The 27,527-nt window shown below is 38.5% G+C and overlaps 2 protein-coding genes across 7 annotated transcripts in view; one reads left to right on the top strand and one right to left on the bottom strand.

The window, feature by feature from the left end:
- LOC144996391 (phospholipid-transporting ATPase ID-like) overlaps nucleotides 1-26,479 on the bottom strand; it is a 46,348-nt gene extending 19,869 nt beyond the window's left edge. For both annotated transcript variants that reach the window (XM_078955843.1, XM_078955844.1), the window contains exons 1-3: nucleotides 25,643-26,479; nucleotides 3,026-3,134; nucleotides 2,845-2,934 (exon numbers count right to left, since the gene is read on the bottom strand). The gene's annotated coding sequence lies outside the window, so the exon portion shown is untranslated. The remainder of the gene's footprint in view (nucleotides 1-2,844; nucleotides 2,935-3,025; nucleotides 3,135-25,642) is intronic.
- The window catches only part of LOC101166068 (calsenilin), a 68,296-nt gene continuing 60,068 nt past the window's right edge, over nucleotides 19,300-27,527 (top strand). For 2 of the 5 annotated variants that reach the window (XM_078955847.1, XM_078955846.1), the window contains exons 1-2: nucleotides 19,300-19,327; nucleotides 19,939-20,087. In XM_078955847.1, the coding sequence (XP_078811973.1) occupies nucleotides 20,067-20,087 (21 nt within the window). In that variant the 5' untranslated portion in view covers nucleotides 19,300-19,327; nucleotides 19,939-20,066. The other 3 variants (XR_013659364.1, XM_078955848.1, XM_078955850.1) reach the window with 3 other exon arrangements.

The raw sequence follows: 27,527 nt of genomic DNA, 5'->3' as shown, positions 1-27,527 counted from the left end.
TAATAAACTTTAAACTGTTCCAAAAACTAAATTACGAGTGGCAAATGTCATTTTTAATGGAAAATTCACAATAATAAAGACCAAACAATTTCTATTCTCAATAACAAGATAACAAACATGTAGACAAAATAAAAATGTATAAATCCAAAAACAAGTCAAAACCATGTGAGCATGTCTGAAAATCCAGGCAACCCTTCAATAAACTGCAAACAAAGTTGCAAGGATTTATTCCAAGAGTTTTTATCATAATGCTTTTACATAAGTCTCCACCTCTACAGCTTTTCTACCTGAAATTGTTGTAATTGTTTTTACTCATTTTATCCAACTATGCAACGTGTTTTAGGCAAAACTCACCTAGGAACTGAAACATGGTGGGAAAGCTGGAAAATAATTCAATGCTGCTCAAGATGAATGTTGCTGCAAAATAGGCAACAGAGCTGCCCCACAAAAAAATGTGGTTTATCCATGTCCAGTTCCTGATTTCCAAACACATCTGAAAAACACAAATATGAACAGTTTATACCAGTATACTGCAACCTGACCTCCATTGTGGCTATAATGAAAATGGCCAATGATTTGAAAAAGAAAAACAAGGGTTAGTCAGTTACTTGAGACACAATGTAATTTATTTTGAAAGAAACCTTTATGTGCTTTTGTCTAAAGTAAAATAAAATAAATTAAAACAGCTATATACAGGCTAGAAGCCGTTTATTTCTTTGCTTGTGTTGCAGAGTGGGGGCGTGTATGATGGGGACCGCGCTTGCTGTGTGTGTGTGTGTGTGTGTGTGTGTGTGTGTGTGTGTATGTGTGTGTAAGGAGAGGAGAGGGGGTGTGAGCGCGGAGCGGGAGAGTGTCGGAGAACCATAATAAAAAGAAGGTGTCTCCCCCAAAACATTGTTTTGGAGTCTTTCTTAACCCACTCTGTGAAGGATCCGCCTTCGGCCCTGGAGGAAATCTCCCGTGCGTTTCTGACCACGGTCGGAAAAAGAGAAGTCATCGCGCAGTAAAGGTTCAACACTTGATCAAACTGTTAGTACAGCACGTCTGCAAACACTTCCTCATTCAAAACTCAGAGCACATAAGCCGGCCGCGCAGCCCCCCTTCTTCCTCTCCCGCGTATACCCTCATCCAGGAGCGCCCAAGACAACGCCTCCTTCGTCGCTGAGTTGCCTCCATGACAACCGCAGTCACACTAAAGTCCGAAGAAGGTCCGCGGAAGGCGGAAATGCTGCTACTTAGTCCTCAGAACGTCTACGTTTGATAGCTTCAGCATTGTATAGTGTAAATGCAAAACTTGGATACGGGTCACTTTTAAAAGATGATGTAAGCGAGTCGTCAAAAAAAATCGGATATAGTCAGAAAATGGGATGTGGGCATCAAGACCTGCAGTGTAAATGCGACCTAAGAGACAGCTTTCTTCCCCAGAGCGGTCTCAGCCCATGACTGTACAATAGAACTGGACTTTGTGACCCCTCCCCCTTGCATTCCAAACAGGAAGTACCTGCTGGTCACAACAAGCCAAAACCCCATAGGTTTCTATAGAGCACATGTGTCAAACTCAAGGCCCGCCGTGTCTTTTTATGTGGCCCGCGAGTAGGGCTGTAACGTTGACCTCATCACCGCATCACCGCACTTCTTTTTTTGTAAGTTCAGTATATGGTGCGTGATTGGAACTATAATAAACACATTAAACACATTCATCTTTGCTGATAATTTACTTTTTCTGCTAGTCCTGTGTTCAGACTTTCCTCCTTTCAGACTATTCTCTCCTTCTCTCCCACCGCGCCTGTCACCTGTCTCTCGATGGCACGCTCTCACTGCCTCTGCTGCAAGTGGCACGCAGCTCCCTTTACACACACAGGCGCGCACTTTCAGAAGCACACATCCTCATTCTACAACAGAAGTTTCCATCTTGCGAGGAAATACGACAAATTAACTGCGTCCTAATTATTCATTTCTATTGTATTCATTTCCATTACAAGCTGCGTGCGTAAACCGCGACAACGCGCCCCCTGGTGGTTCATCAACGCAGTGATCAAAATTCGGACACCAGCTCTACCCACGAGAGCATAAAAGTTTTAATTTCTTAAAAAAAATTGGTGTGTATTTATTCATAGCTAGGGGGAATTGGACTTCAAATATCAGATTGGACAACTAAACATTAGGACTTAAACACTGTCCATATAACCTAACCTGACAGAATCAAATGTAAAAGGATTTATGCTAAAATAACAAGCAAACATATGTTTCTATGTAACTGTAATTGTCACTTCAATAAGTTATAATAAATAAATGAGCTATTTAACATTGAGGAGTAGTTATGTTTATTTTTCATTACATTTAGTTCCATGTATAAGTTATATCTGGCCCTTTGAGGACAACTACTATTCTGATGTGGCCCGCGGTTAAAATGAATTTGACACCCCTGCTATAGAGAAATAAACAGCTGTTACTTAACCGTTCTATTGTTCAGAATAACTAACCATTCTTACTCTGATATCTTTTTTGTTTTATAATATTCTTTATTATCCTTATTTTTTTCTTATGCCTCTCTCATCTTTTAAGTGGGAGAACTTGAACAATTGGTGGCTGACTAAATACTTTGAATAGAACAACTGTAATAAGCAAAGTTGATTTGATTTTTCTTGTGCTTTGGGTAGTGCCTTAAGACATCCATAGCTGTGAACTGACTCATTCTAAATAAAGGGCAGTGGATTGAAAAGAAGGAAAGAGAAAAAAGGGAGAGGAAGAGGACAAGAAAGAAAACTGGAGAATGAGGAAGAAGAGGAGGAGGCAGTGGGAGGAGGATAATTAGAAATGGACAAAGAGGAAGCACATTCTCACCAACAAATTAATTTTTAAAAGGGCCATGTCAGCCTCCACATCCATCTTTACAATGGTGGCAGGGAAACGTTGCCCACTCTGAAGCTGGACCTGGAAAACAGTGAGGACACCTTCAGACCTTCTTCCTGTTCCTCCAACATTGAAATTGAAGTTTTAGTAAAACAACCTTGCTGTCGCCCACCTCCACTCTGGAGTTCCCCTTCAGGATGTGGGCACAGGTCATAATCTCCCCATCCTCATGGATGATGAATCCGGCTCCAGTTTTCAGGCCCCCCCAAATCAAAATAGTTCTAAAGAGAGACAGAGGGGACAAAAGATTTAAAGGGTATATATATCATGCTATTCTATAGCCTACATGCATATATATGACAACCTTCTGCACACTAAAGAAGGATTTAAAAAAAGAGAAAAATTAGTTATTTTTGCACAAGTATGAAAATCCGCTCGTTTTCATGGATTGGGAGGTGCTGATACTCAGAGAACAGGTTTTAGAGGAATACTCAGAAATGCCTGAATGGATCAAAATACTGCTTTGGGGCTGTTTTTTTTTTAATAATTTATAATTTTGGATTTATACATTTTTTAATAAAAATGTATAAATCCAAAAAACAAGTCAAAACCATGTGAGCATGTCTGAAAATCCAGCCAAACCTTCAATAAACTGCAAACAAAGTTGCAAAGATTTATTCCTAGAGTTTTTATCATAATGCTTTTACATAAGTCTCCACCTCTACAGCTTTTCTACCTGAAATTGTTGTAATTGTTTTTACTCATTTTATCCAACTATGCAACGTGTTTTAGGCAAAACTCACCCAGGAACTGAAACAAAGCTGGAAAATAATTCATTGCTGCTCAACATGAATGTTGCTGCAAAATAGGCAACAGAGCTGTCCCACAAAAAAATGTGGTTTAGCCATGTCCAGTTCCTGATTTCCAAACACATCTGAAAAACACAAATATGAACAGTTTATACCAGTATACTGCAACCTGACCTCCATTGTGGCTATAATGAAAATGGCCAATGATTTAAAAAAGAAAAAAAAAGGTTAGTCAGTTACTTGAGACAGAATGTAATTTATTTGAAAGAAACCTTTATGTGCTTTTGTCTAAAGTAAAATAAATTAAAACAGCTATATATAGGAAAAAATATAAAGCTAGGATTCAATCATTGTAAACATTTAAAGCTACATTTTATGAATGAATGGCTTAATGGCTACAAATTCTTTTTAAATAATAGTAAAGAGGTTCATGTAAAGAAAACAGCTGAAGGTGCTATACATAAAAACAAAGAAGAATGCAAAAACACCAATCCCCACTCATTCAATAAAATAATGAAATAAGCCCCTCATCGTAAAATCCACAAAAACAAACAAGTAAAAGAGAAATTACTTAAGTAAAAAAAAGCTAAGGAAGAGAGAACCCAGAAGGCGCCGTCCGCCCTTTCCTCTTGTTGGCGGGGGTGTCAGCATAAACATAAACACCCCAGCCAAGGGTGAGAAAACAATCATAAACAGTCTAAAATGTAAAAAATTATTAGAAAACTTAAAATATAAATACAGCTAAAATATGAAACTGGGATTAAGTTACTGCATAAAAAGTGCATAAAATTTTGTAAAATACATGAAATATAAATAAGAATTAGTTAAGACATTAAGATAACTTGACTAAAAAACATTAAACAAATAAATGTGTGATAAAATAACATAAAACATAAGAATAAGAATACAAATTCTAGATTCCACATAGGAAATCTAATTAGTATCTAGTACTGAAACTAACTAGTGCGCACCAGTTAGTTTTTTTTTCTAATTTACTTCAAAAAACAATTTTTTAACTTTAAATTTCTTTTTTCTTTCAAAAAAAAATTTTTTTCCTCCAGTTTTTTCTTTTCTTCATCAATGGCCCTTAAGGTGCTCCGTACCAACCTGTAAAACACAAGAGGGAATGATGAGACGAGACAACAGCGATGTTATTCTTTTTGCCGTTAAGATTTCAAAACAAAAATCACATTTAAAAGGGATGTTTGTAAAAACCACATAGCTATTTTTTTCTGACACCAAACAGTGAGCTAATTGTGAGTCCCTAGTAGTACCTCTTTCCACGCCTCTACCACGCTGCGTTTCCATTGACCATATCTGCCACTGACTATGAATTTGCGCATATTGGATTTGCGATTAAAAAAATTCACCTAATGGAAACATGTCGATTTCGAAAAAAAAAACCTCGCATTTTACCGAAACGTTTCTATTAATCTGGGGAACAGAAATCCAAAAATGACACGGCTCTCATAGGCTTCCCTCCATTTCTCCCCTCAGTTACGGCTGCAGCAGTCTAAGCGCGCGCGGCGCCTGAGCCTCCTCCCACAGCACATAAAAAGAAAACAGCACCGAAAATTGGTAAACAGAAAACCAAAATAAAAAAGCTATGTATATCATTCAGGAAAGAAATCAGTTTTTTTGGCGCGAACTTTATTTTGGTTCCCGAAACCACGCACATTAGGCTAGCCCATTAGAGTTGCTAATACAAAAACAAAAAAAATACAAAAAATACAAAAAATACAAACCATGGAAAATTAACACTACACAATTCCTAATTTTCTTAGTTCTAATTGTAACAAATTAACAACCAATTTAACGAAAAATATCATTACAAAGGACAGACTCTAGGAGGGGCACGTCTTACCTCAGTCATGGCCGACAGCAGTCTGCTTATTAGGTCCTGCTTGCGTGACCGGGTTTAGTTCAAGTACCCTTGGACAGAGTAATACTCAAGTACAAATGTCTGTAAAACAACTATTTGCCACGAATTTGGTGGAATTAAACTACCAGAAACCAAACACTTGTTACAGTTGCACCAGGAGACTGAATGATTTTATGTTTTGAACCCAGACATGATTATCAATGCTTTTGTAGAACTTTTTAAAAGAAATGCGATCTCCAAACATCTAACGTTGCTCCATCCATGTATATTGTAATTAGATATACAGTAAACCCTTGTTTTTCGCTGGGGTTACGTTCCAAATAGAACCCGTGATAGGCAAAATCCGTGAAGTAGAAACCTTAATTTTTTCTTACAATTATTGTACAATTAAATTCTCTATTATACATTGAAAAGAAAAAAAAAACGTTTTACAGGCTGAAGCATTTGTTTCACAAATAAAAGCTTTTTCAACAAATAACTTCTTTACTGTACTGTCAAATAATAGTTTGAATCATCAATGTGAACAGAAGGCTTCAAATCGCGGAGATTAGCCCCGCCCACCGCGACCCGAGAGTAATTAAATTAAACGGGAGAAAATTTAAAATTATTATTAAAAAAATACAAAGTACGGTCAGACAAATAGTAACTCAGGTGTATTTCACTGCTCTTGAGCCGCTGCATCCTGACTCTGCTCTGCAGTGTTTTCTTCTTGAAGCCCGCGGTGCAGCTGTGTTTGTTCGGGAGAAGAACACAGTGATTCTTGGCAGCTGTTGTCGCTCTTTTTTCTGTGGGTTTTAGAGAAACTCCAAATTGCAAGAGAATTTGCACGTATGTGTTGTTAATTTGGCAAACTGATTTACGTACATGAACATTGTAGTGGCACTCTCTGTGCGTCTTTCTCTTGTACCACCGTTTGAAGCCTGTCCAGCAGTAGCGGTTTTAGGCACGGGCCATACGGGCGATCGCCCGGGGCGGAAAAATGACGGAGGGGCGGCGCCAGCGGCTCAGCTCTTGTAAAATACTTTATGCATCACTATTGGTTTACTTATATCACAGAGTTTGTAACAGCCTGAAACCTGGCGGCGCCCCCGCCCCGCAGCTGCGCTCTCTCCTGTCTTTGAGAAGTAGACGCAAATGTGTGTGAGAAGGAGAAGGGAGGGGGCGCGGGGTGAAGAAGGAGAAGGGAGGGGGCGCGGGGTGAAGGGTGCAGGCTGAGCTGAGCACGGAGCACAAAACGCATGCGCAAACCTGGCTGGATCTTCTTCCAGGGGGGCAACGGTCGCGTAGGCCGAACTGAAGTAGGCCCAAATATTGCAAATAACGTCATTTTTAAGATATTTATTCTTAAATGTTTGCTCTGCCTTAACTTGTAACATTAGTTATGATTCGTGTGTCTGTCTGCTCTGCTGTAACACAAAGTTTTTGTTGTGTTTTATTGTTGTATATTAGTTCATAATGTTAAATAAGCTGTGATGGTAGCATGCTGCTGCTGCTGCTGCTGCTGCTGCTGCTGCTGCTGCTGCTGCTGCTGCTGCTGCTGCTGCTGCTGCTGCTGCTGCTGCTGCTGCTGCTGCTGCTGCTGCTGCTGTTAGCTTTTCAAAACTCCAGTTGATCAAGTCATACCTGAGATCACCAATGTCTCAGGAGCAACTCACTAACCTGCTGTTGTTAGTATCAATCATTCAGGGGGGGAGCAGATTTCATATGATGACGTTATTGACAAGCTTGCATCAGGAAGGCCACAAAGGTTAGGTTTAGTTAGTGTTTTCTGTTCTTAGTGCCTCAGTTACATTTATTCTAGTGTGTTATTAGTGTGATTTGTAGTTTATAATATTTATTTTAGATTATTTATTTGTGTTTGATTAAATATTTCCCACTGTATTTTCAGTTACAATAAATGGACAAAGTGACTCTATTGGGGGGGGCGCCAGAGGAGGGTCTCGCCCGGGGAGTAATTCAGGGTAGAACCGCCACTGCTGTCCAGCAACTGTTATTTGAAACGCGAGTGAGACGTGTTCTTCCTCAACGTTTTATTAAAAAAAATGAAAAATTACACCAACACACGGTCAAAAAACTATATCGCTTCCAACTTTCTCCGGCTTCAATCAACACTGAATCTTGCTAACAGCATCTCTGTGACGTAGCTTTATCTAATTGGAAGTTCAAACAATCTTTATTTAAATTAACTATTAAATGAAAACAGTGCATTTGTCTTAAACAATAACCGTTAAATATAAACTGCAGATTTGGCTTCAAAAATAAATATTAAATGAAAAAACTCTGAATTTGGCTCCAACATAATCCGGCCCCTAATTGGTTAGCAGGATGACTAAGCAATTACAAACTCAAACATAGAGAGCCAAATACTTCAAATATCCATAACACACATCTTCTTTCCTTTGTCTTCACTCTTCCGATACTGCTTCTTCCAGCAGACACAGTTTATTCACAGGCCTTTCCAGCAGACTGGTCTTGGTCTTTATCCGTACTCTTCTCACCATCCCACTGGAGTCTGGTATTGTTTCCACCACTTTCCCCATAAGCCAAGAGTTGCGTGGGGAAGAACTGTCCACAACATCTCCAGCCATGAAATTTCTTCTTGGTCTCAGCCATTTCTGACGTTCCTGTTGTTGTGAAAGATATTCACGGGTCCATCTGGTCCAGAATAAATCCAAGGTAAGTGTCTTCCTTCCAGTTGTTTTTTGGTACTTTCTTAGGTGTTGCTCCACTTTGGTTTTTTGCATCTCAGGGTCCTTTTCTGTTTGACTGATTGTTCTTAATAACCTTTTTCTTTCCTCTTTCAGGTGTAAAAGTGTTTCTTTTATCTTTAGGATCTGTAGTGTATAGCAACAGACGGGCTATTTGTGATGACGTCATCAAGGAGTTGTAAAAAAGGGCGAGAGGGAAATAAAAAGCATGGTGACTGCTATCCAGAGTCCGGTGAATAATTCAGAGTGAATTTAAAGGAGAAACACTACAGGATCCATGCCACTGACCTTTTCAGTTTATGCCAATCTGAATGGTAGTTTATCAGTTCATTCAATGGTTCCTCAGCTTGTTTGACTCTGATGGTGTTGACTGCTAGTTTGTTTTTAACCTCTGGATCATTTAGGAGTTTTTCATCCTTTCTTTCTTTCTGTTCTGGCCAATCTTTTTCACTCTTAACCAAAAAAGCTGGCCCACTGATCCACGTCCCCCCTTGCACCAGACTCTTAGCGTTCAGGCCTCTCGTGGCTTGATCTGCAGGGTTTTCTACTGTTCTAACATACTTCCACTGTGATGGTTTGGTTGCTTCTTGGATCATTCCAACTCGGTTAGCAACAAAGGTCTTAAAACGTGCAGTTTTGCTGTCAATATATCTAAGAACAGTAGTGCTGTCTGTCCCAAAGATAGATTGCAGCAACGGGATTTTGACTTCTTGTTTTAGCATCTTGTCTATTTTAACTGCCAGAGCTGCTGCAGTTAGTTCAAGTCGAGGGATTGTGATTACTTTGAGTGGAGCTACTCTTGATTTTCCCATGAGGAACACACAGTGCCTTTTTCCTTCATTGTTCTCTAATAGCAAGTAGGACACAGTGCCATATGCATTCTCTGACGCATCTGAAAAGTGGTGCAACTGTGCTGCAGCAATGGATCCAAAATCCAAAGGCTTCAAACACCTTGTTACCCTGAAGTTGGAAAGGTGAGTATCATCTTCCAACCATCTTTTCCAGTCTGCAGCATGTTTTTCACCAATGTTCATGTCCCAACCGTGATGTTCTTTACAGAGCTCTTTCAGAAGTAGCTTAGCTGGAAGAATGACAGGAGCTAAGAAGCCCAGGGGATCATAAATGGAGTTGACAACAGATAAAATCCCTCTCCTAGTCATTGGCTTGTCTTGCAGTTGTATTTGGTAGGTGAAATTGTCAGTTTCTGTGTCCCACTGAATGCCAAGAGTTCTTTCAACTGGCAGAGTGTCGTGTCTCAAATCCAAGTCTTTTACTTCACTTGCTCGATGAGGTTCGGGAATTGAGAGCAATACTTTCCTGCTGTTGCTCATCCACTATGTTAACGTGAACCCCCCACTGGCACACAATGTCTGAAGATCCTGAGCCAAGGCCACTACATCATCTTCAGTAGCTACACTTTTCAGACAATCATCCACATAGAAATTGCTCAGAACTGTTCGCACAGCTGCTTGAGGTGCAACATCTTTGTGGTCTTCAGCAGTTCTTCTTAGTGCATATGAGGCAACACTTGGTGACGAGATGGCGCCAAAGAGGTGCACCATCATTCTGAACTCCTTCATGGGCTTGTTTATTTTGCCATCAGGCCACCAAAGGAAACGTAGGAAGTCAGCATCATGTTCTGGCACTCTAACTTGGTAAAACATTGACTCGATGTCGGCTATTAATGCTACAGGCTCCTCACGAAATCTCAAAAGGACACCAACCAATGTGTTGGTCATGTCCGGTCCTTGTAGCCACTCTGCATTCAAAGATTTCCCCTGATAAGTGGCTGTACAATCAAAAACTACCCTCAGCTTCTTTTTCTTTGGGTGATAAACACCGTGGTGTGGTATGTAAAACACCTTGCTGTCGTCACCGTCAGTTGGTGATTTGGCACTTCAACAGCATAGCCCTTCTCAATGATGGTGTTCATAAAGTTCTTGTAGTGCTCAAAGAACTCAGGATTTCTCTGGAACTTGTTTCGTAAGCAGGCTATACGCTGCTCTGCTACACATCGGTTGTTTGGCATTTTGACATTTTTGTTCTTGAATGGCAGTCCAATACTGTAATGTCCACTTTCAAACACTATTGTTTTTTCCATAGATTCCATAAACTGCTTGTCATTTTGAGACATCTCTTCTTTTTCATTATACCTCTGTTCAGGAAAATCAGAGTTGTACTGTTCAACCAGTAGCTTCTCAATTTCAATCATTGAGATCCTGTTTACTGCATGATGAGGTATTTCATTTTTGATGTCCTGTGGTTCTTGCCTTATGGGTCCATTTACCACCCAACCAATTGCCGTTTTTATAGCATAAGGTCCTTTTTCTTGGCTGTTAATTATGCGCCATGGCACCAATGCCTTTGCACAGTTAGCTCCAACAAGTAAACCCACATCTGCATTTATTTCTGGCAAGCTCACTTCTCTGAGATAAGACCACTTCTCAATGTCTTATTGTTTAGGTATGTTTCCAGCGTGGACAGGTAGGTTTCTGTGTGTAAACACCTTTGGCAAATCTATGAACTCTGTGTCTTCACACCCACACACTTCCAGGTCAGTAAGCACTAGACTGTTCATGAGCTTTGGTTCTTCCGGTTCATCCTGTCCCATGGTACTGAGAAGTATTCTTGTTGGTTTTCCTCGTACACCAAGTTTTTGTTGCAGGTCTTCTGTGCAAAATGTTGCTGTACTTCCCGGGTCTAAAAAGGCATAAGTTTCAACATATTTGTCACTCTTCTTTGATTTAACTTTCACCGGTACAGCAAACATTCTTCTTTTCCGGCCCCAGTGCGGCTCCCTGACTGCTGATGGATGGAAACTTGTGCACAAGATACCTCAGTTCCATGTCCATCTTCTTTCTTTTCAGATGCAACTGAGCCTTCCTCTCTTTTTACATGCAAAATTTCAGGATGTTTCAGAGCACATTCTTTACATTCAACTCGCTTTTTGCAAAATTTGCTGAGATGACCTGGTACTAAACATCCAAAACATAAGCCTTTTGATTTGAGGAAATCAATTCGATCTTTGTACACTTGACCTTTGATTTTACTGCACACAGCAAGAGTATGTGACTGCTGGCAGTACAAACATGGCTTCTCGAAAGCACTGACACTTTTGATTTGGCATGTGTCTCTGGAGCATTTTTACTTTCTGAAGAAACGTTAGTTGCAAAAATTTGCTTCTTGGCAAACTGCTTTTCTTTCTGTTCACCCTTTCCGCTTGTGTTTGGACGGCTGTCTGGTATATGTCCAAAGAGAGGATCTGAAGCTATTTTGGCTTGACGGTCAATGTAGTTCACCAGATCAGCAAACCTTGCTCTTCTTCCATCTCGTTCTTTGATATTAAAAGCTTCAGCCTGCCAACGCTCTCTCATTTTGTATGGCAGTTTAGACAACACAGTCTGCAGGTTGGTAGGATTGTCCATCTCATCCAAATATTCAATGTCTTTCATGGTGTTCAGACATCCAATCAGAAAGACTGCATAAGCAGTTAAAGCCTTTGCATCATCAGATCTCACTTGAGGCCATTTTAGTGCTTTATCAATAAATGCACTGGCTATCTTTAGTTCATCCCCATATTGGTTTTGAAGCAATTGTTTTGCCTTCTGATAGCCTCTGCTAGGTGTCATGTGAGCACAGCTGCGAACAAGCTCTTGGGGTTCCCCAGCCGTAAACTGTTCCAGAAAGTACAATTTATCTTGTTCATTGTCCGTTCTCTGCTCAATTGCATGTTCAAAAGCTCTTATAAAACATTTGTACTGCAGAGCATCACCTCTGAACACTGGAAGGTCTTTGGTTGGTAGCTGAGAGAGTTGCTGTTGTTTTACTAGCAGCTCGGTAATTACATTCTGTTTTTGCATGACTGCTAGTATGTCATTACCTTTTCTGTCATTCTGGGTGTTTGGCTGATAGCTCAGCATAGGATGAAACACCGGTATCGTTTGATGGTGCTGCACTGGTGACTGAACGTGCATGTTTGCAGTAACTTGCGGTGGCGTCTTGTTAATTTTCTCTTTCTTAACAGTTTCAGTTGGAAATTTTTGCCTTGATGTGTGGCTACTGCAACCATCTTCCGAGCTTTCATATTCCTTTAACACCTTTAACTCTGCTTGACTTTCAGCCAACGCCGTATCCAGCTCCAACTTTTCTTTTTCTGCTTGAATTCTTGCAGCTTCAAACTCAAGCTCTTGCTTTCTCTTTAGTGCGGCCGCATGTTCTAGCAGCGCTGCATGTTCTGCTTCCTGTCTTGCTCGGGTAGAAGAAACGCACGATGAAGCTGTTATCTGACTTGCACGTGAACTGCGAGAACTAGTCTCTGCTTGTGAAATACTGTCACTTGGCCTCACAGTGTCTTGCAAGTTATTCATAACACCAGAATGTCCTTGCGCATCATCTTCATTTAGTGGTGACAACCTGAGCTCCTGCTCAGCTGCTAGCCATGCTTTTGTGGTTCGCATAAATGCTCTGATTTTTGCCATTTTGGGCTCAAACCAGGTCTCCTGGTCAAAAGTGATCTCATCTTCCTCCAAAAGATTTGTGACTTCAGTATTACAACTGCAAAAATCACTGACCAAAAATTGAAAACCATTTTCCATTGCATCTTGTACATTTTTGACATTTTTTGCATCATTCATTAAAATTTCAAGCTCTTTAGTTTTGCTTGTCAGTGCACTTAACTTTCTTCTTCTTGATGCAATACATCTCTGTAACTTTTCCTCTAAAGCCTTTTCAGTTAGTTTCCGTGATCTTCCCTGCTCTGCTGCATCCTACCCCCTCGCCTGCTCCTCCTCATCAGCCATCACTCAAGTAGCAAAGTTTAAGCACAAACTGAATGCGTTTTTAAGAAGCTTCTCTTTCAAATGACTTCTTTCTATAAACAATCGCAAACAGTTTCTTCAAAAGCACCGAACTCTACGTTGACTGAATTAAAGTTGCAGTCCGTTCACTTATGCGGGATATTCACGGTGATATGTATAGCGCAGCTCGGTGACGTCATCACTTTCATCTCGTCCCTTTTCTTATCAGAAATCTTCGTGTCTTCTTATTACTCACAGAAAAAATAGTAGAATACCTTGTGTGGATAACAGACAGCTTGACAGTCTTATGAGGTGCGTGTGTGGGTGCCTTTCTGTCCGTCTCACGTCCCGCAGCAGGCAAATCACTTCCTCCAGACGTCCGAGCGATCCGAACTTCAAAGCCAGTTTTTTGATTAAAATGTAGTGGCACTCATCTTTCTCTTGTACCACCGTCTGAAGCCTGTCCCGCAACTGTTATTTGAAACGCGAGTGAGACGTGTTCTTCCTCAACGTTTTATTACAAAAAATGAAAAATTACACGAACACATGGTCAAAAAACTATATCGCTTCCAACTTTCTCAGGCTTCAATCAACACTGAATCTCGCTAACAGCATCTCTGTGATGTAGCTTTATCTAATTGGAAGTTCAAACAATCTTTATTTAAATTAACTATTAAATGAAAACAGTGCATTTGTCTTAAACAATAACCGTTAAATATAAACTGCAGATTTGGCTTCAAAAATAAATATTAAATAAAAACTCTGAATTTGGCTCCAACAAACATATTAAACTGCAACGTTATTGACGCACAGGTCGAGAAGAAGCGGAGTGACTTTTTAGCCAATCAGAATACAGAACACAATGCACGACGCAAATCTGTGAAGTAGCGAAACCGTGAAAAGTAAACCGTGTTATAGCGAGGGATCACTGTATACAAAATTTTAATGCATCTGCTGTAAATAAAAGATTGTTCACATCTGTGTTTTTGAAGGACTTATTGTATGAGTTGGTTTGTTGTTATTCGCACAATTATGATTAAATGGAAACAGTGTTATTGCGAAAATGTGTTTTTTGACATTTCCAGAATCTTGATAAAGTTTTGTGCATTGGACTAGTGAAACACAGACTGTATTCAGCTTTCCCTTTATACAGTCAATAACACAGCCTCGGGAGAATTGTACAAGCCATTGAGAAAGAACCATTCGAACATCTGAAACTGTGAACTGTAATTTATTTTTATTTTTATAGTTTGTCCCTCCTGGTTCACCCACGTTGAGCCCGAAACACACAGGATAATCTTTGTTGTTGTTTTTTGAACGCTTTAAATAGAATTGAAGAAAAAGGCCTTCTCAAACGGTATGGATGAAATCTGCTGCCATTGGCTGTCCAAAATCTGTCAATCAAACACCTCAGATGTTCGACGTCAGACCTACATGCTTTTACTGAGGCATCTGATTGGTCCATTTATAACTTGAATAACTTGCAATCAAGAAATAATATATTTAAAAAATAGTATTAGAATGGAGGTGGGAGCCGGTTTAGCTCGTGCTGGTTTGCGGCGCCTTCCGTCCGTGACTGCTCCCTGTTCCCTTCTCTACTTCTCTGCCGGTCCCAAGCCCGGTTGCTTTGAGACGGTTGCGTCAGGAAGGGCATCCAGCGTTAAAAACATTGCCAAGTAAACCATGCGACTTGTTCGCTGTGGCGACCCCTGATGGGAATAAAGCCGAAAGAGAAAGAAGAAGATTAGAATGGAGGTGTTAAGAAGAAGGTATCAGAGCAATAATGGGTATTTTGACAAATGAAATGTTTAATAACTGTCTATTTCTCAATAGAAGTTTTTTTAAACCAGCCACGCTTCCCATTTGGGAACACGAGAAGGGAGATCTTAAGCTGTCCATTGTTTTTGTCTATGCAACACACAGTGTATCTTCTAATAATAGAGTTTATTCCAAAATGTTTGGTAGCCGGTCCGGCGTTTATTAGAGACGTGGTCCTGCTCATCATCCACCACAAATAAGTCAGGTGAAGATTCCATGTCTGCATGCCTGTGTGACCTCAAACCACATGGGTCAAACTCAAGGCCCGGGGGCCAAATGTGGCCCGTCATGTCATTTTATGTGGCACGGGAGAGCATAAAAGATTTTAATTTCTAAAAATAAAAATTTTCTTTAGTTGATTACATATTATTTATGTGTAGTTGCTGTAATTATTCAATGTTTTTCAGGTCAGGCAGACAAAATCTTACTTATGTGATACATGTTCTTAGCAGCTCAGTTTTATGTTATTTTTCTTTATTCGCTTGGACAGTTTGATCCTTCATTAATGGAGTTATATGGGTTTTAATAAGCGGACAAAATTTAAAAGGATTTCTGCTAGAGTAACAAGAATGTTTTCTATGCAACTGTAATTGTCCCTTTAAAAAGTTATAATGCATAAATAATGAGTTATTTAACATTAAGGAATAGTTACATATAATTTCCATTACATTCAGTTACATGTATAAGTTATATTTGGCCCTTTGAGGACAGTCACTTTGCTAATGTGGTCCTCCGTGAAAATGAGTTTGACACTCCTGCCTTAAACAAACTGTTCTGGATTGTAGTTTCTTTTAGCTTGGATATACTGTGAATGTGTGACCAGGAGAAGAGGGAATTGTGTCATCATAGCTGTGTGTCCACATGTAGAAACATACTTCAATCTGTCAGAACATCCAGCTGTTTGCTTTAACAAGAATGAAGTACTAAAAACTGATTGAATATTTATTTATTTTCCAAGAGACCATGGTAAGCGGGATAATGGCCTTCAAAGTGTGCATGTTCAGAAATTAATGCACTCTGGGGAAGGAACCTCAGGCTTCCACGTAGTGCGTTAATTTCTGTCAACGCACACTTTGTTGACCTTTATTCCTAACATAATCCCATTTTATTCAGCAGTGCATTGTGAATGGCTTCACTGAAGAATGTCTATAGCCTACGTGCACAATAGAACTTCCGGTTAACTTCCGTGTTTTGAGTGTAAGGCCGACAACTTCCTGTTGGTCGTGTTATTGTTGTGGGGAGTTTTGTTGAGTTGCTAGTTTTGAGTAAATAGGAGCGGATTTCGGGTAAAAGACAGGCGTTTGGTGTTTCAACGCGTGACAAAGACATCACAACATTGTTGTGTACCCGTGTGCGAATTTGTCAAAGTACAACAGTACTATAAGCTTTCATAGCTTTCCAGTATATGTGTTGTCGGTGAGAGCAGAATGGATGGTGAACACGGCGGGAGGACTTCACCCCAAGCAAGACGAGTCGTGTTTCGTATTTGCAGCAATCGGAAAGAAAATGCGTCATGTAAACACGCCGTTCGGAATACTCTGCCCCGGTCAGACTCGTTCGGATCAAAATTTCTTTCCGATCGACATAGCTGGCTTATACCGATCGTTGTTCATGTAAACGGTCATTATGATCGTGTGTCACTACTGCTCTGGTTTACGTCATGCATAGACGGTGTTTCGCTGAGAGAAAGCTTTGGAGCTCATACGGGACCGACCAGCTGCTCTGCGGACGCCCCGCGTAAAGCGTCGCTCCGCTCTCGCTCCGCGAACCGGAAATGGTCGGCCTCACACTCAAGGCAGCGGAAGTAGAACTCCTTATGCTCCTTATGTGCATGGAGCCTATTGCCCAGTGTTAATGGAAACGCCATGCTGATGATTGTAAATATCCTGTTATAGTTGCTGATATGATTCTGGGCAAAGATTGCAAAAACTCATTTCTGTGTCCTTTATTTTGGAAGACATTGTTCTGACCAAGGAATTTCACTTAGAGAAGAAGAGAAATTCAGAAGTATAATTTCATCTTTACACTGGGCAAGTTGTTACGTGTTGCTTGCTTACAGACAGGAAATAAACTTTTTTTTTTAACATCAATTTTCTTTCTAAATGGTCTTTGCTGCAGCTCCATGATGTTAAAGAAACAATTACAAAAATCTGAATATTTTAATAAGTCTAGTCTTTGTAAAACTGTCAATGTTGACCTAATAATGAATGCACTCTGAAAATGTCAGAGTTGCATGTTTTTCCCACTATCTTTTCCTCCATCACTGCAGTATGTTCCTTTTTAAATCTTTTGGGTTTCATGGGATTTTTAGGGTCCAAATAAAGAACTCTCCTTTGCCAATGCAAAAAGGCACTTCCATTCGCCATCTAGTGGACAGAAAAATATACAGCAGGCAGAAAGAACAGCCGTGAATGATCATTGAGGATCAGGAGGAAAGATTTAAATTGAACAAATGAATGAAAAAAATATATAAAGGTTTGTGATATCAAGATGAATGTTAACTATATTAATATGGAGTCTGATTTTATGATACAATGGTTGGATTAAAAGAAAAAGCAGGAATACATTTGAGATGAGGATGTAATGTCTTGGCTTGTTACTTTATGGCTGTACTTATGTGATAGTCAGAACATCAAAATAGTGACATTTTATTAATTTTTATTAAAATTTTTTTTTAACTTAAATCTCCAAAATTTCTCTAAATTCTCACTTACCACAACTCTCCTCCAAACACAAAGGAGCCTCAGGAATTCATGATTGATAAAGCCGGTCAGCAAAGCTTCGGAGTCGGACGCCATCATTTTCACCTCCTCCCCCACAGTTAGCCAGCCTCTATAATGCTCATTGAGGAAACGCCCACTTGGCACGCACTACAAGCTTCAATACAGAATGTTACATCACCATTAAACAGCCTATTTCATTAAAACATTGGAAAGCTGATCTAAAGCAATTAACAACACAAATCCTGCTGCTGAATTTTATAAAGCAGATTCAAATTTAGTGTCGATCCTCCCCATTTTGTAATTCGATTGATAAAACTCCAGAACATCTTTTTTTCTCGTGTCAGTATTCCTAGGATTAGGTATTAGGAGTTGGATTAAGTTTAAATGTTGCATTCCCTCATTTAGATGTGTAAACAATTAAGGACAATTTAGATGAATGATTCCCAAAAATTCATAATTCTGACAGGATGGTGGAAGTGGCTGTGCTTAAAGTGACCAGTTGGGGTCTTGGTTTGTTTGGAGTCCAACATGTTCTCACTATCAAACTCCATCCACCTCTCTTCTCCACTGAACCAACACTTCTGGTTAAATATCCTCGCCCCAATTGGTTCAAACCATTGCAGAAGGAAGGCAGGGGCTAACAATGAAACAGGCCTTTCAAAAGTGGTTTCAACTGAACATTCAAAATGGCTGCCAAGCACCTTAACTATGTTTTTTGTTGGCACGTAATCCTAACCATTTCTCTGTATCCAGCCAGTCAAGCTCTGGCAACAATAAAAGCATGTTTAGAAGATCATCTCGCTCCATGCCAAAGCTTTGTTTGTTTACAACAGAACTCACTATTTCTATGGCCGTTTCCAGTAGTTCAGACAGTCCTTCGCATGTCAATGATTTTTTCCGATCGAAGGTGTGGCATATAGACACGTTTGTTATAATCGGATAACATTTTTCTGGGAACATGTACACAGTTCAATTCTAATCTGATCTTTGATCCGATTAAAGATACATGTAACAGCAGCTAATGATCATTCAAGGCTGTTCTTTTATCACTCTCCCTGCTGTACATTTTTTGTCCACTACATGGCGCAAAAAAGCAAAGAAGTGCCTTCATAGGATTAGGTAAAGAGCAATTAAACTTACTTTTTTCCCACTGCTAAGAGTTCCTTGTTTGAACCCTAAAAATCCCATGAAACCCAAAAGATTGAAACTTACTTTTTCAATTCTCACGTAAAGCTGAATACACATTACTTAAATGTGCAAAACTTATTAAAAATTCTAGAAATGTTGAAAAAAACTCAATTTCATATTTACAAATTTGCATTAAATCTTAATTGTGCAAATAAACACAAACCAACTTATGTGATAAGTTATTCAAAAAACACAGATGTGAAAAATCTGATGCACAGTCATTGAAATTTCTGTTTGTATATGTATCATTACAGTGCATGGACGACAGTGAGGATGTTTGGTGATCGCATTTCTTTAAAAAAAAAGTTCTACAAAAGCGTTGATAATCATGTGTCCATGTCTGGCTTCATACAATCATTCAGTCCCCTGGTGCAACTGTAACAAGTGTTTGGTTTCTGTTAGTTTAATTCCACCAAATTCGTGGCAAATAGTTGTTTTACAGACATTTGTACTTGAGTATTAGTCTGTCCAACGTACTTGAACTCACCCCGGTCACGGAGGCAGGACCTAATGAGCATGCGCGCGCAGACTGCTGCCGGCCATGACTGAGGTAAGACGTGCTCCTCCTAGTGTCTGTCCTTCGTAATGATATTTTTCTTTAAATTGGTTGTTAATTTGTTGCAATTAGAACCAAGAAAAAATTGAGTTGTGTAGTGTCAATTTTCCATGGTTTGTGTTGTTTTGTTTTTGTATTAGCAACTCTAATGGGCTAGCCTAATGTGCGTGGTTTCGGGAACCAAAATAAAGTTCGCGCCATTTTGTTTTATGACTTTTCTTCTCCTTTTCTGACTCCTTTCTGAGTATTTTGTAATTTTTAGGGAGAAACTCGGTACTACAGTGTCATTTTTGTTTTCTGTCAGGTACGGTGCTTTTATCTGATGTGATTGTGTTTATTCTTTTTTGTTTTATTTTACGTACTGTCGTGGGGGGGGGGACGCTCGCGCTGCAGCCGTTAGTGAGGGGGAAACAGGACAGCCGTTTTATTTTGAAAAAAAACCCAACAACTTTACATCGCAGTTTTGCCAAAATATCCTCAACAACTATCTCCTTCAAGCTCAAACTTTTTCTTTTCGATCACACACGGAATGTCAAATAATGGCTTATGCCTTTCTGTGAAGTTTAATGAGAGAGTTGACCAAACGGTTTTTCTGACTCCAAAAGCACATCCACCTGCACATCTTGTCTACGATTGCAGCCGACGAGCGCAGAGGAAGAGGGGGCGCCCCCATCGGTAGAATTGGGTAAGACACCCTAGAAAAGGCTGGAAAGTCTTGTTGACGGCAGAAATCATGAGGAGCGAAATCCCCGCAGTGAGTAATACGTTTTTAAGTTAAGTCACTAAAATCAAAGTTTTTGAAACAAACAAACAAGCTGTGACAAATATTTCAACCAGCAAACATTTATACCATGGTCTGAGTGAATACTCAATGCCAGTGTGGAATAAAAAGTGATAATCCACAGTAATGCACACCTAAAAATGAAGTTCCGGTCACATACCGGTAGCTTAAATGTTCTATATCACTGTGCTGGTTTCTTTAAAACAAACTTTTTAGGTTTTTCTAGGTTTTTTATAGAAGTAATCTATTTTCATTTTAAGATCTACAGAAAAATAATGGATTAAAAGACATTTATGTCCATTTGCTGCTCAAATTTTAGACATCATCTAAAAACCTGTCATTTTCTAGGATATTTCTGCATAGGGGCAGGGGTTCATTATATTTTGCCGCTGAGTTATGGATGGGACCATTGGTAAACAGTAAGCCTGCACCTATTTATGGCCATTCATCTGTTAACACGTCCTCCTACTAGCATGCAGCCCCTCACAACCCTGAAAACAAAAATGGTGAACCATATTGGAGGTATCCCAGCCAAGCAGTTTTGAGCCAGATGCCGGCTTGGACGAGGAAAGTGTTTGTTTTTTCTTATCCTGAAAAATATTTTGTTGTGGAAATCAGACAATGTTGACTGTTCCCTTTCTATATTTTTAGTCACCAAAATAAAAGCAGTATTAATTTGTTTGGGTAAAAGCGACTTATATATGAGATACAGTTGCAGTGCTTAACATTGTGATCATTAAATAAACTGAATTTTACCATTTTATTACAATGGAAGACAAATTGAAATTCAGGTAGAGTTTTTTTCAATGTCATATTTAAAAAGTAAAAGAAATTGTTTTGGGTTTTGGTAAAATATCGTGATATGTATCGTATTGCCAGGCTCTTGCCAATGCACACCCCTAGATTGTAGCTTTTACGTGACTTTTTCAGGTGTCATTTTTTTCTTTTGCTCTTGATTCACAATAATGTGACGGAGGAAATATCCAGAAATGCATATTTAATCTTAATTTTATATAAATATTTCCTCCATCATGAGTAAAATACTACAAGAACGTGTTAAACTCTAAAAACATGATTTTGATTGGAGTGTGTCTTAATATCCTCATTATTAGTGATAATACTACTTAAAAATATTTTTACGGCATTTTTCTTTAAGCTTTTTTGCTGGGTATCCATCTTTTCAGTACCACCCCAGTGTCTTTTCCCCCCCATTTCTTTAAAATTATAGTTTACTCTAGAATTAAGTTGAAACTGTCCCAAAAAACTCAATTCGGAGTAGCAAATTCACAAGAATAGAATTTTTTAGAGACAAAATAGAAATGTATAAATCCAAAAACAAGTCAAAACAAGGTGAAAAACGTCTACAAAAACAGGCAAACCTCGAAAAAACTGCATACAAAGTTCCAAAGATTTCTTTTGATTTTTGATTTGAATAGGTTTATTTCAAGCAATCAAATAAGAATACACAAAAGCAATACAATCATCAGTTATACATTCATACAACGATGAATCAAACTTAGGATAATTAGACATATTAATAAATATTGCTTGAAAGGGAGTGGAAGGAACCAAACTTATATAATCCCACCTCTGTTCTACCATAACCATTTTATTACATGATTTATCATTATCCTGTTCCTAGCTTTTATCAGACAGAATTAAGAATCATAAAATATCAATAAAGCACATGACAAAGATGAATTACTTAATTATTATGTAAAAATAACTATTTCAGAATATCAACATGGCAAATGCAGATCAGTTATCCAAAATATATGCAGTTTATGTTACTTATAAAAGTAATTGATTTGATTAAAAAAACACTATATACGTAAAATGGACAAAACACTGTTTCAGAGATTTTCAAGTATCTCAAGTATCAAAAAGTATTTCAAGTATCAAAAGTTAAAAATATGTGCAAAATTGTGTTACATTAGGAAAGAATTATGAGTCAATTTATCAATTTTTGGAGCAAGTGAAGTAGTATCATTAAAAGTCAATCAATTTAACCATTTTCAATAATTGATTAATCATTTGTTTTACTGTATTTTTATTTACTTATTTTATAATAAAGTAATGCTGTCAGGGAAAATAAAAAGGGTCCATAATCTGTCTATTGTCCAAGGTTGGCATTTCTTCTTCTGCTGATTAACAGCCGCTCTTCTGGGTATAAACAGAGTTTATAGTTCTCTTCGATGTTATGTCTGCAGACATTAGATTAAGGTCCATAGCCTTCTTCAGCTGATATCAGCGACGGTGAAAGTTGAGGTCAAGTTGTCTGCGGGTCAGAGCTTAGCTGAGAATCAGGTTACGTCAGACTTTTGGAAAAAGCGATGAATCCAGGCGTCATAATTCTTCAAATGATTTGGCTCTTTGATTTATTACTGCATGTGGGTTCAGACGTCCTTGATCAAACACTTCTCAAAGTCCTTCATGGTGTTAATAACCAGAACCTTGGACCGGTCCGGTGGACCAAGTGGTTTGACATAAATCCTGCAGCCTTTAACCCAAGTGTTCTCAATCTGCTTAAGCTTCCTGAGAAGCTTGCCATGTTTGGCGATTTCAGCATTCCTTCTGGTCAGATGGTCGTTCAGATAAGCAGCAGATCCCTTCAGATTTTTCCTTTCATTCATCAGAGCTAGCTTGTGTTTTTGATTCACAAACCTGATGAGGATCGCTGGTTTATCCGTCTCCTTTCTCCTGGGGAGCAGGTGGCAGGTCTCGATGGTGATGAGATCCAGGGAAATCCCTTTAGACGTGATAAATGATTCCACTTGGTGTTCCAGAGACTCTCCACTGCTCTCTGTTTCAAGACTGCTAGCGCTATTAGCATTAGCAATGCTAACTCCAGCTGCGTTTAGCTTTGCCCGAGGTTTGATCGGTACTCCAGTAAGAATGACATAATTCATCTTTACTTGTTGTTCTACATCGTCCAGTCTTTTCTACAGAATGTCAACCCGGTTTTCATTTATTCCAAGGGTTATTATGTTTCTACATATGTCTCCATCTCTACAGCTTTTCTAATTATTAATGTAGAGGTTACTATTTGGTTACTCTTTTCTTCAATTACAAATTAAGATAGAAATTATTACTGTTTTTTTTCTGTGGACATTATAAATACACAAGACAGTCCAAAAGCCTTTTTTAAAAATGTATTACTAGAGCTGTGACGGTGTGGGTTTTTTGATCACCGCAGCAGGTGTTGCGGTTAACCAACACCGCAAGTCCATCAAATTATTGTATGGCACATGCAAGCTTTCCTCAGGAGCTTCAGCTCCAACTCCTCCTTAAATGCCAATGCCTGAAGACCACATAGTTATTAAAATATGTTTTCCTTTTTTTTTAAGCAGCAGGCAATGAGCCTGACAATTATTGTTGTCAATTTCATGTAATCATCATGTAATAGCTTCAAAGTAGTACTAAGTTTAAAAAGGGCTTGTACCAAGCTGGATCCACTGATGACCAAGCCATATTTCCCCTCCATCTGGCAAATGGTGTGACTTAGTAAGCCAGGAGAAGCCTCCACGAGAGATTTTTATAGACGGCTCTGTTTCAGATTTTGGACACATTGTCTTTCTCGTTTCTCTGAAACCAAAGTAGGGGAACATATTTCAGTACGTGTTCTATGAAATATGTAACATATTCAGACTAAATATAATATAAATAAGTTGGTGTCAAGATCACATCCTCATAAAAAAATACCTTGAATATAATCAGTGTGCTATTGCTGTAAAAAAAAGCATTTTAGGGTTATGTACAGTAAGGTACTAAAAAAAAATTCACAGCCTGACTGTGTCAATGTAGAAACAACAGTTTTGTGAAAGCAAATTATCTGGCAGTAGTTACATGATAAAACAGCAATAAAATCCCAAGTACATCATCAATAGTCTGTGCAATCACTATTTTTGTGACTGACTTACTGTAGCTCATTTCTGACTTCCTTTGCAGTTTTGCCTTCAACAAAAGTTGTACCAAGCTGCCCTTAGTATTTTGCAGGCATCGACGATACTTTCAGCTGTTTCTATTTGAAGACAAGATATGGTTAAAAGAATCACTTAGATTTAAAAACAATAAACACTTTAAAAAGGGATCTTTGTAAAAACCACATACACTCATTATTTTCTGACACATACTGTGAGGCAAATAAATATTTGAACACCCGGGTGAAATGATGAAAAGATTCTCGAGCACCACTGCCACTGTGTCTTTAGGCCTTGTTTGGAATTAGTTTTTGCTTAATTGACCAGTATTAAAAGCTTTAAATGTGTCACAATGTTTCATTCAGCTCCAAATGGCAAACAGAAGGGCACCAACCTTTTTCGGTCTCCAGTTAACATCCAGATTTTAATGTCTGCTTCAATAAGTTGCTCAATAGTGTGGGGAACTCCGTCTTGCAACTCGTCTTCCACAGCTGTCGCACCCAACAGCTGGAAACCAAATATGGAAATTAAATATTTATTAAACCTCATTTACATGAAAGTATGTAATAGTGTAATAAATGAAAGTTTAGCCTTTTGGTTAAGAAACAGGAACTGTTTGGATGTTACCGGGTCACCGTAGCCATGAAAATGGGAAAAGGCGTAGCTGGAACGTCTCCTGGCACTGGTGACTGGGCAACATGGCACAACTAGTGGCTCTCCGTCCCTATGCATCTTAGTTTTGGCCTTAAAGAATGAGGAAGGCCATGAGTTAAGAGATCATATAAAAGTTAATCATGGTTTGTGTCAATGGTTTTCTTGCCTCTTCATTGATTGTTGAATAATATTGTGTTAATATAACGTGTAAAAAGATGACTGGAAGTATGCACAGTAGAGAGGACAGGAAAATGCCCAGCCAGGTGTAAAACTGACTGAGGTAGTTTCTTGCTGTTCCTGAATGAAAAAATAAAGATAGTTTAAAAAAGGGCGGGCTGTATACACTCATTACTAGTAATAATGTAACTTAAAACATATCATATTTCCTCTTCTTGCGTTTATAAATACATAGAAAAGAAACATAAAAATGTACACCTTATGGAAATCATTTAAAGATGCTAGATGATGTGTGTGATGATTTTGTTTTAAACTCTTAGTGGTTCCAGGCATTTTTAAGCTTGTTTGCTTGATTTCCATCTTTTTAGTACTACCCCAGCTTCTTTTTTTCCATATATTTTTTATCATAGTTCACAATGACTATAATAAACTTTAAACTGTTCCAAAAACTAAATTACGAGTGGAAAATGTCATTTTTAATGGAAAATTCACAATAATAAAGACCAAACAATTTTTATTCTCAATAACAAGATAACAAACATGTAGACAAAATAAAAATGTATAAATCCAAAAACAAGTCAAAACCATGTGAGCATGTCTGAAAATCCAGGCAAACCTTCAATAAACTGCAAACAAAGTTGCAAGGATTTATTCCTAGAGTTTTTATCATAATGCTTTTACATAAGTCTCCACCTCTACAGCTTTTCTACCTGAAATTGTTGTAATTGTTTTTACTCATTTTATCCAACTATGCAACGTGTTTTAGGCAAAACTCACCTAGGAACTGAAACATGGTGGGAAAGCTGGAAAATAATTCATTGCTGCTCAACATGAATGTTGCTGCAAAATAGGCAACAGAGCTGTCCCACAAAAAAATGTGGTTTAGCCATGTCCAGTTCCTGATTTCCAAACACATCTGAAAAACACAAATATGAACAGTTTATACCAGTATACTGCAACCTGACCTCCATTGTGGCTATAATGAAAATGGCCAATGATTTGAAAAAGAAAAACAAGGGTTAGTCAGTTACTTGAGACAGAATGTAATTTATTTGAAAGAAACCTTTATGTGCTTTTGTCTAAAGTAAAATAAATTAAAACAGCTATATATAGGAAAAAATATACAGCTAGGATTCAATCATTGTAAACATTTAAAGCTACATTTTATGAATGAATGGCTTAATGGCTACAAATTCTTTTTAAATAATAGTAAAGAGGTTCATGTAAAGAAAACAGCTGAAGGTGCTATACATAAAAACAAAGAAGAATGCAAAAACACCAATCCCCACTCATTCAATAAAATAATGAAATAAGCCCCTCATCGTAAAATACACAAAAACAAACAAGTAAAAGAGAAATTACTTAAGTAAAAAAAAGCTAAGGAAGAGAGAACCCAGAAGGCGCCGTCCGCCCTTTCCTCCTGTTGGCGGGGGTGTCAGCATAAACATAAACACCCCAGCCAAGGGTGAGAAAACAATCATAAACAGTCTAAAATGTAAAAAATTATTAGAAAACTTAAAATATAAATACAGCTAAACTATGAACGTGAGAATAAGTTACTGCATAAAAAGTGCATAAAATTTTCTAAAATACCTGAAATATAAATAAGAATTAGTTAAGACATTAAGATAACTTGACCAAAATACATTAAACAAATAAATGTGTGATAAAATATCATAAAACATAAGAATACAAATTCTAGATTCTACATAAGAAATCTAATTAAAAGCTGAATTAAATTGACGCGTCTTTAATAAAAAAAACGCCTCTCTCACCCTCCGCGTGTGGTTTCTCCTCCAAGCTCGGGTCCTCTACCAGAGGCCTGGGAGCTTGAGGGTCCTGCGCAGTATCTTAGCTGTTCCTAGCACTGCGCTTTTCTGGACTGAGAGGTCTGAGGTCTTTCCAGGTATCTGTTGTAGCCACTCTTCCAGCTTGGGGGTTACTGCCCCGAGTGCTCCAAGTACCACAGGCACCACTGTCACATTCACTTTCCATGCTTTCTCCAGTTCTTCTCTGATTCCCTGGTATTTCTCCAGTTTCTCATGTTCCTTCTTCCTGATGTTGTAAAGCGGAACATTGCATCATCTTGTCAAAAAGCTTTTATCCTTTTTTAAATTGGAGGTAAAACTCAGCAGTTTCAGCTATTTTTAAATCGCCATTAACTTTCATCTAAATTTGGGGATTTAAATACATTTTACTTTGTTTAAATAAACCCTTTTGCTTGAATTTAAACACTAATATACATATTATATACACTAATATACATATTATTCCCAAGGCGAGGAATAATTTTCCGTAGCCAAAAGCGCATTAGAAGAGAGTAATTCTATTCTGTGATGACATCTTCTAAGCAACTTGACCTGTAAAATATTTAAAGAACTTTGTATTTTATTCCTCAGCCTAGTCTTTTAAATGATTGTGTGTCAAGTGATTTGTCGACGTGATTTGTGCTTCAGGGCCACTGTGGGTGTGAGTTCATTAGCAAACTTTTTGATTTAGAGACCCATTTAGCTGGTGCACTAACAGTCATCTCTTTTTCCATCTCCTCGAAGAGTTCGTCAAGTCTCTCATGTCTTCCCTCCAAGTGTCCTTCTTCTTTCCTCCAAGTAGCTCTCATACATATCCTTATAGGCAAGAACAAGTGTACGTAAGCCGTCCCGTG

Source organism: Oryzias latipes, chromosome 12, assembly GCF_053564925.1.
Source record: "Oryzias latipes strain Hd-rR chromosome 12, Olatipes_Hd-rR_3.1".
Taxonomy (NCBI): Eukaryota; Metazoa; Chordata; class Actinopteri; order Beloniformes; family Adrianichthyidae; genus Oryzias; species Oryzias latipes.
Note: the sequence above shows the minus strand (reverse complement) of the source record. Positions and strands in the feature narration are given on the sequence as shown.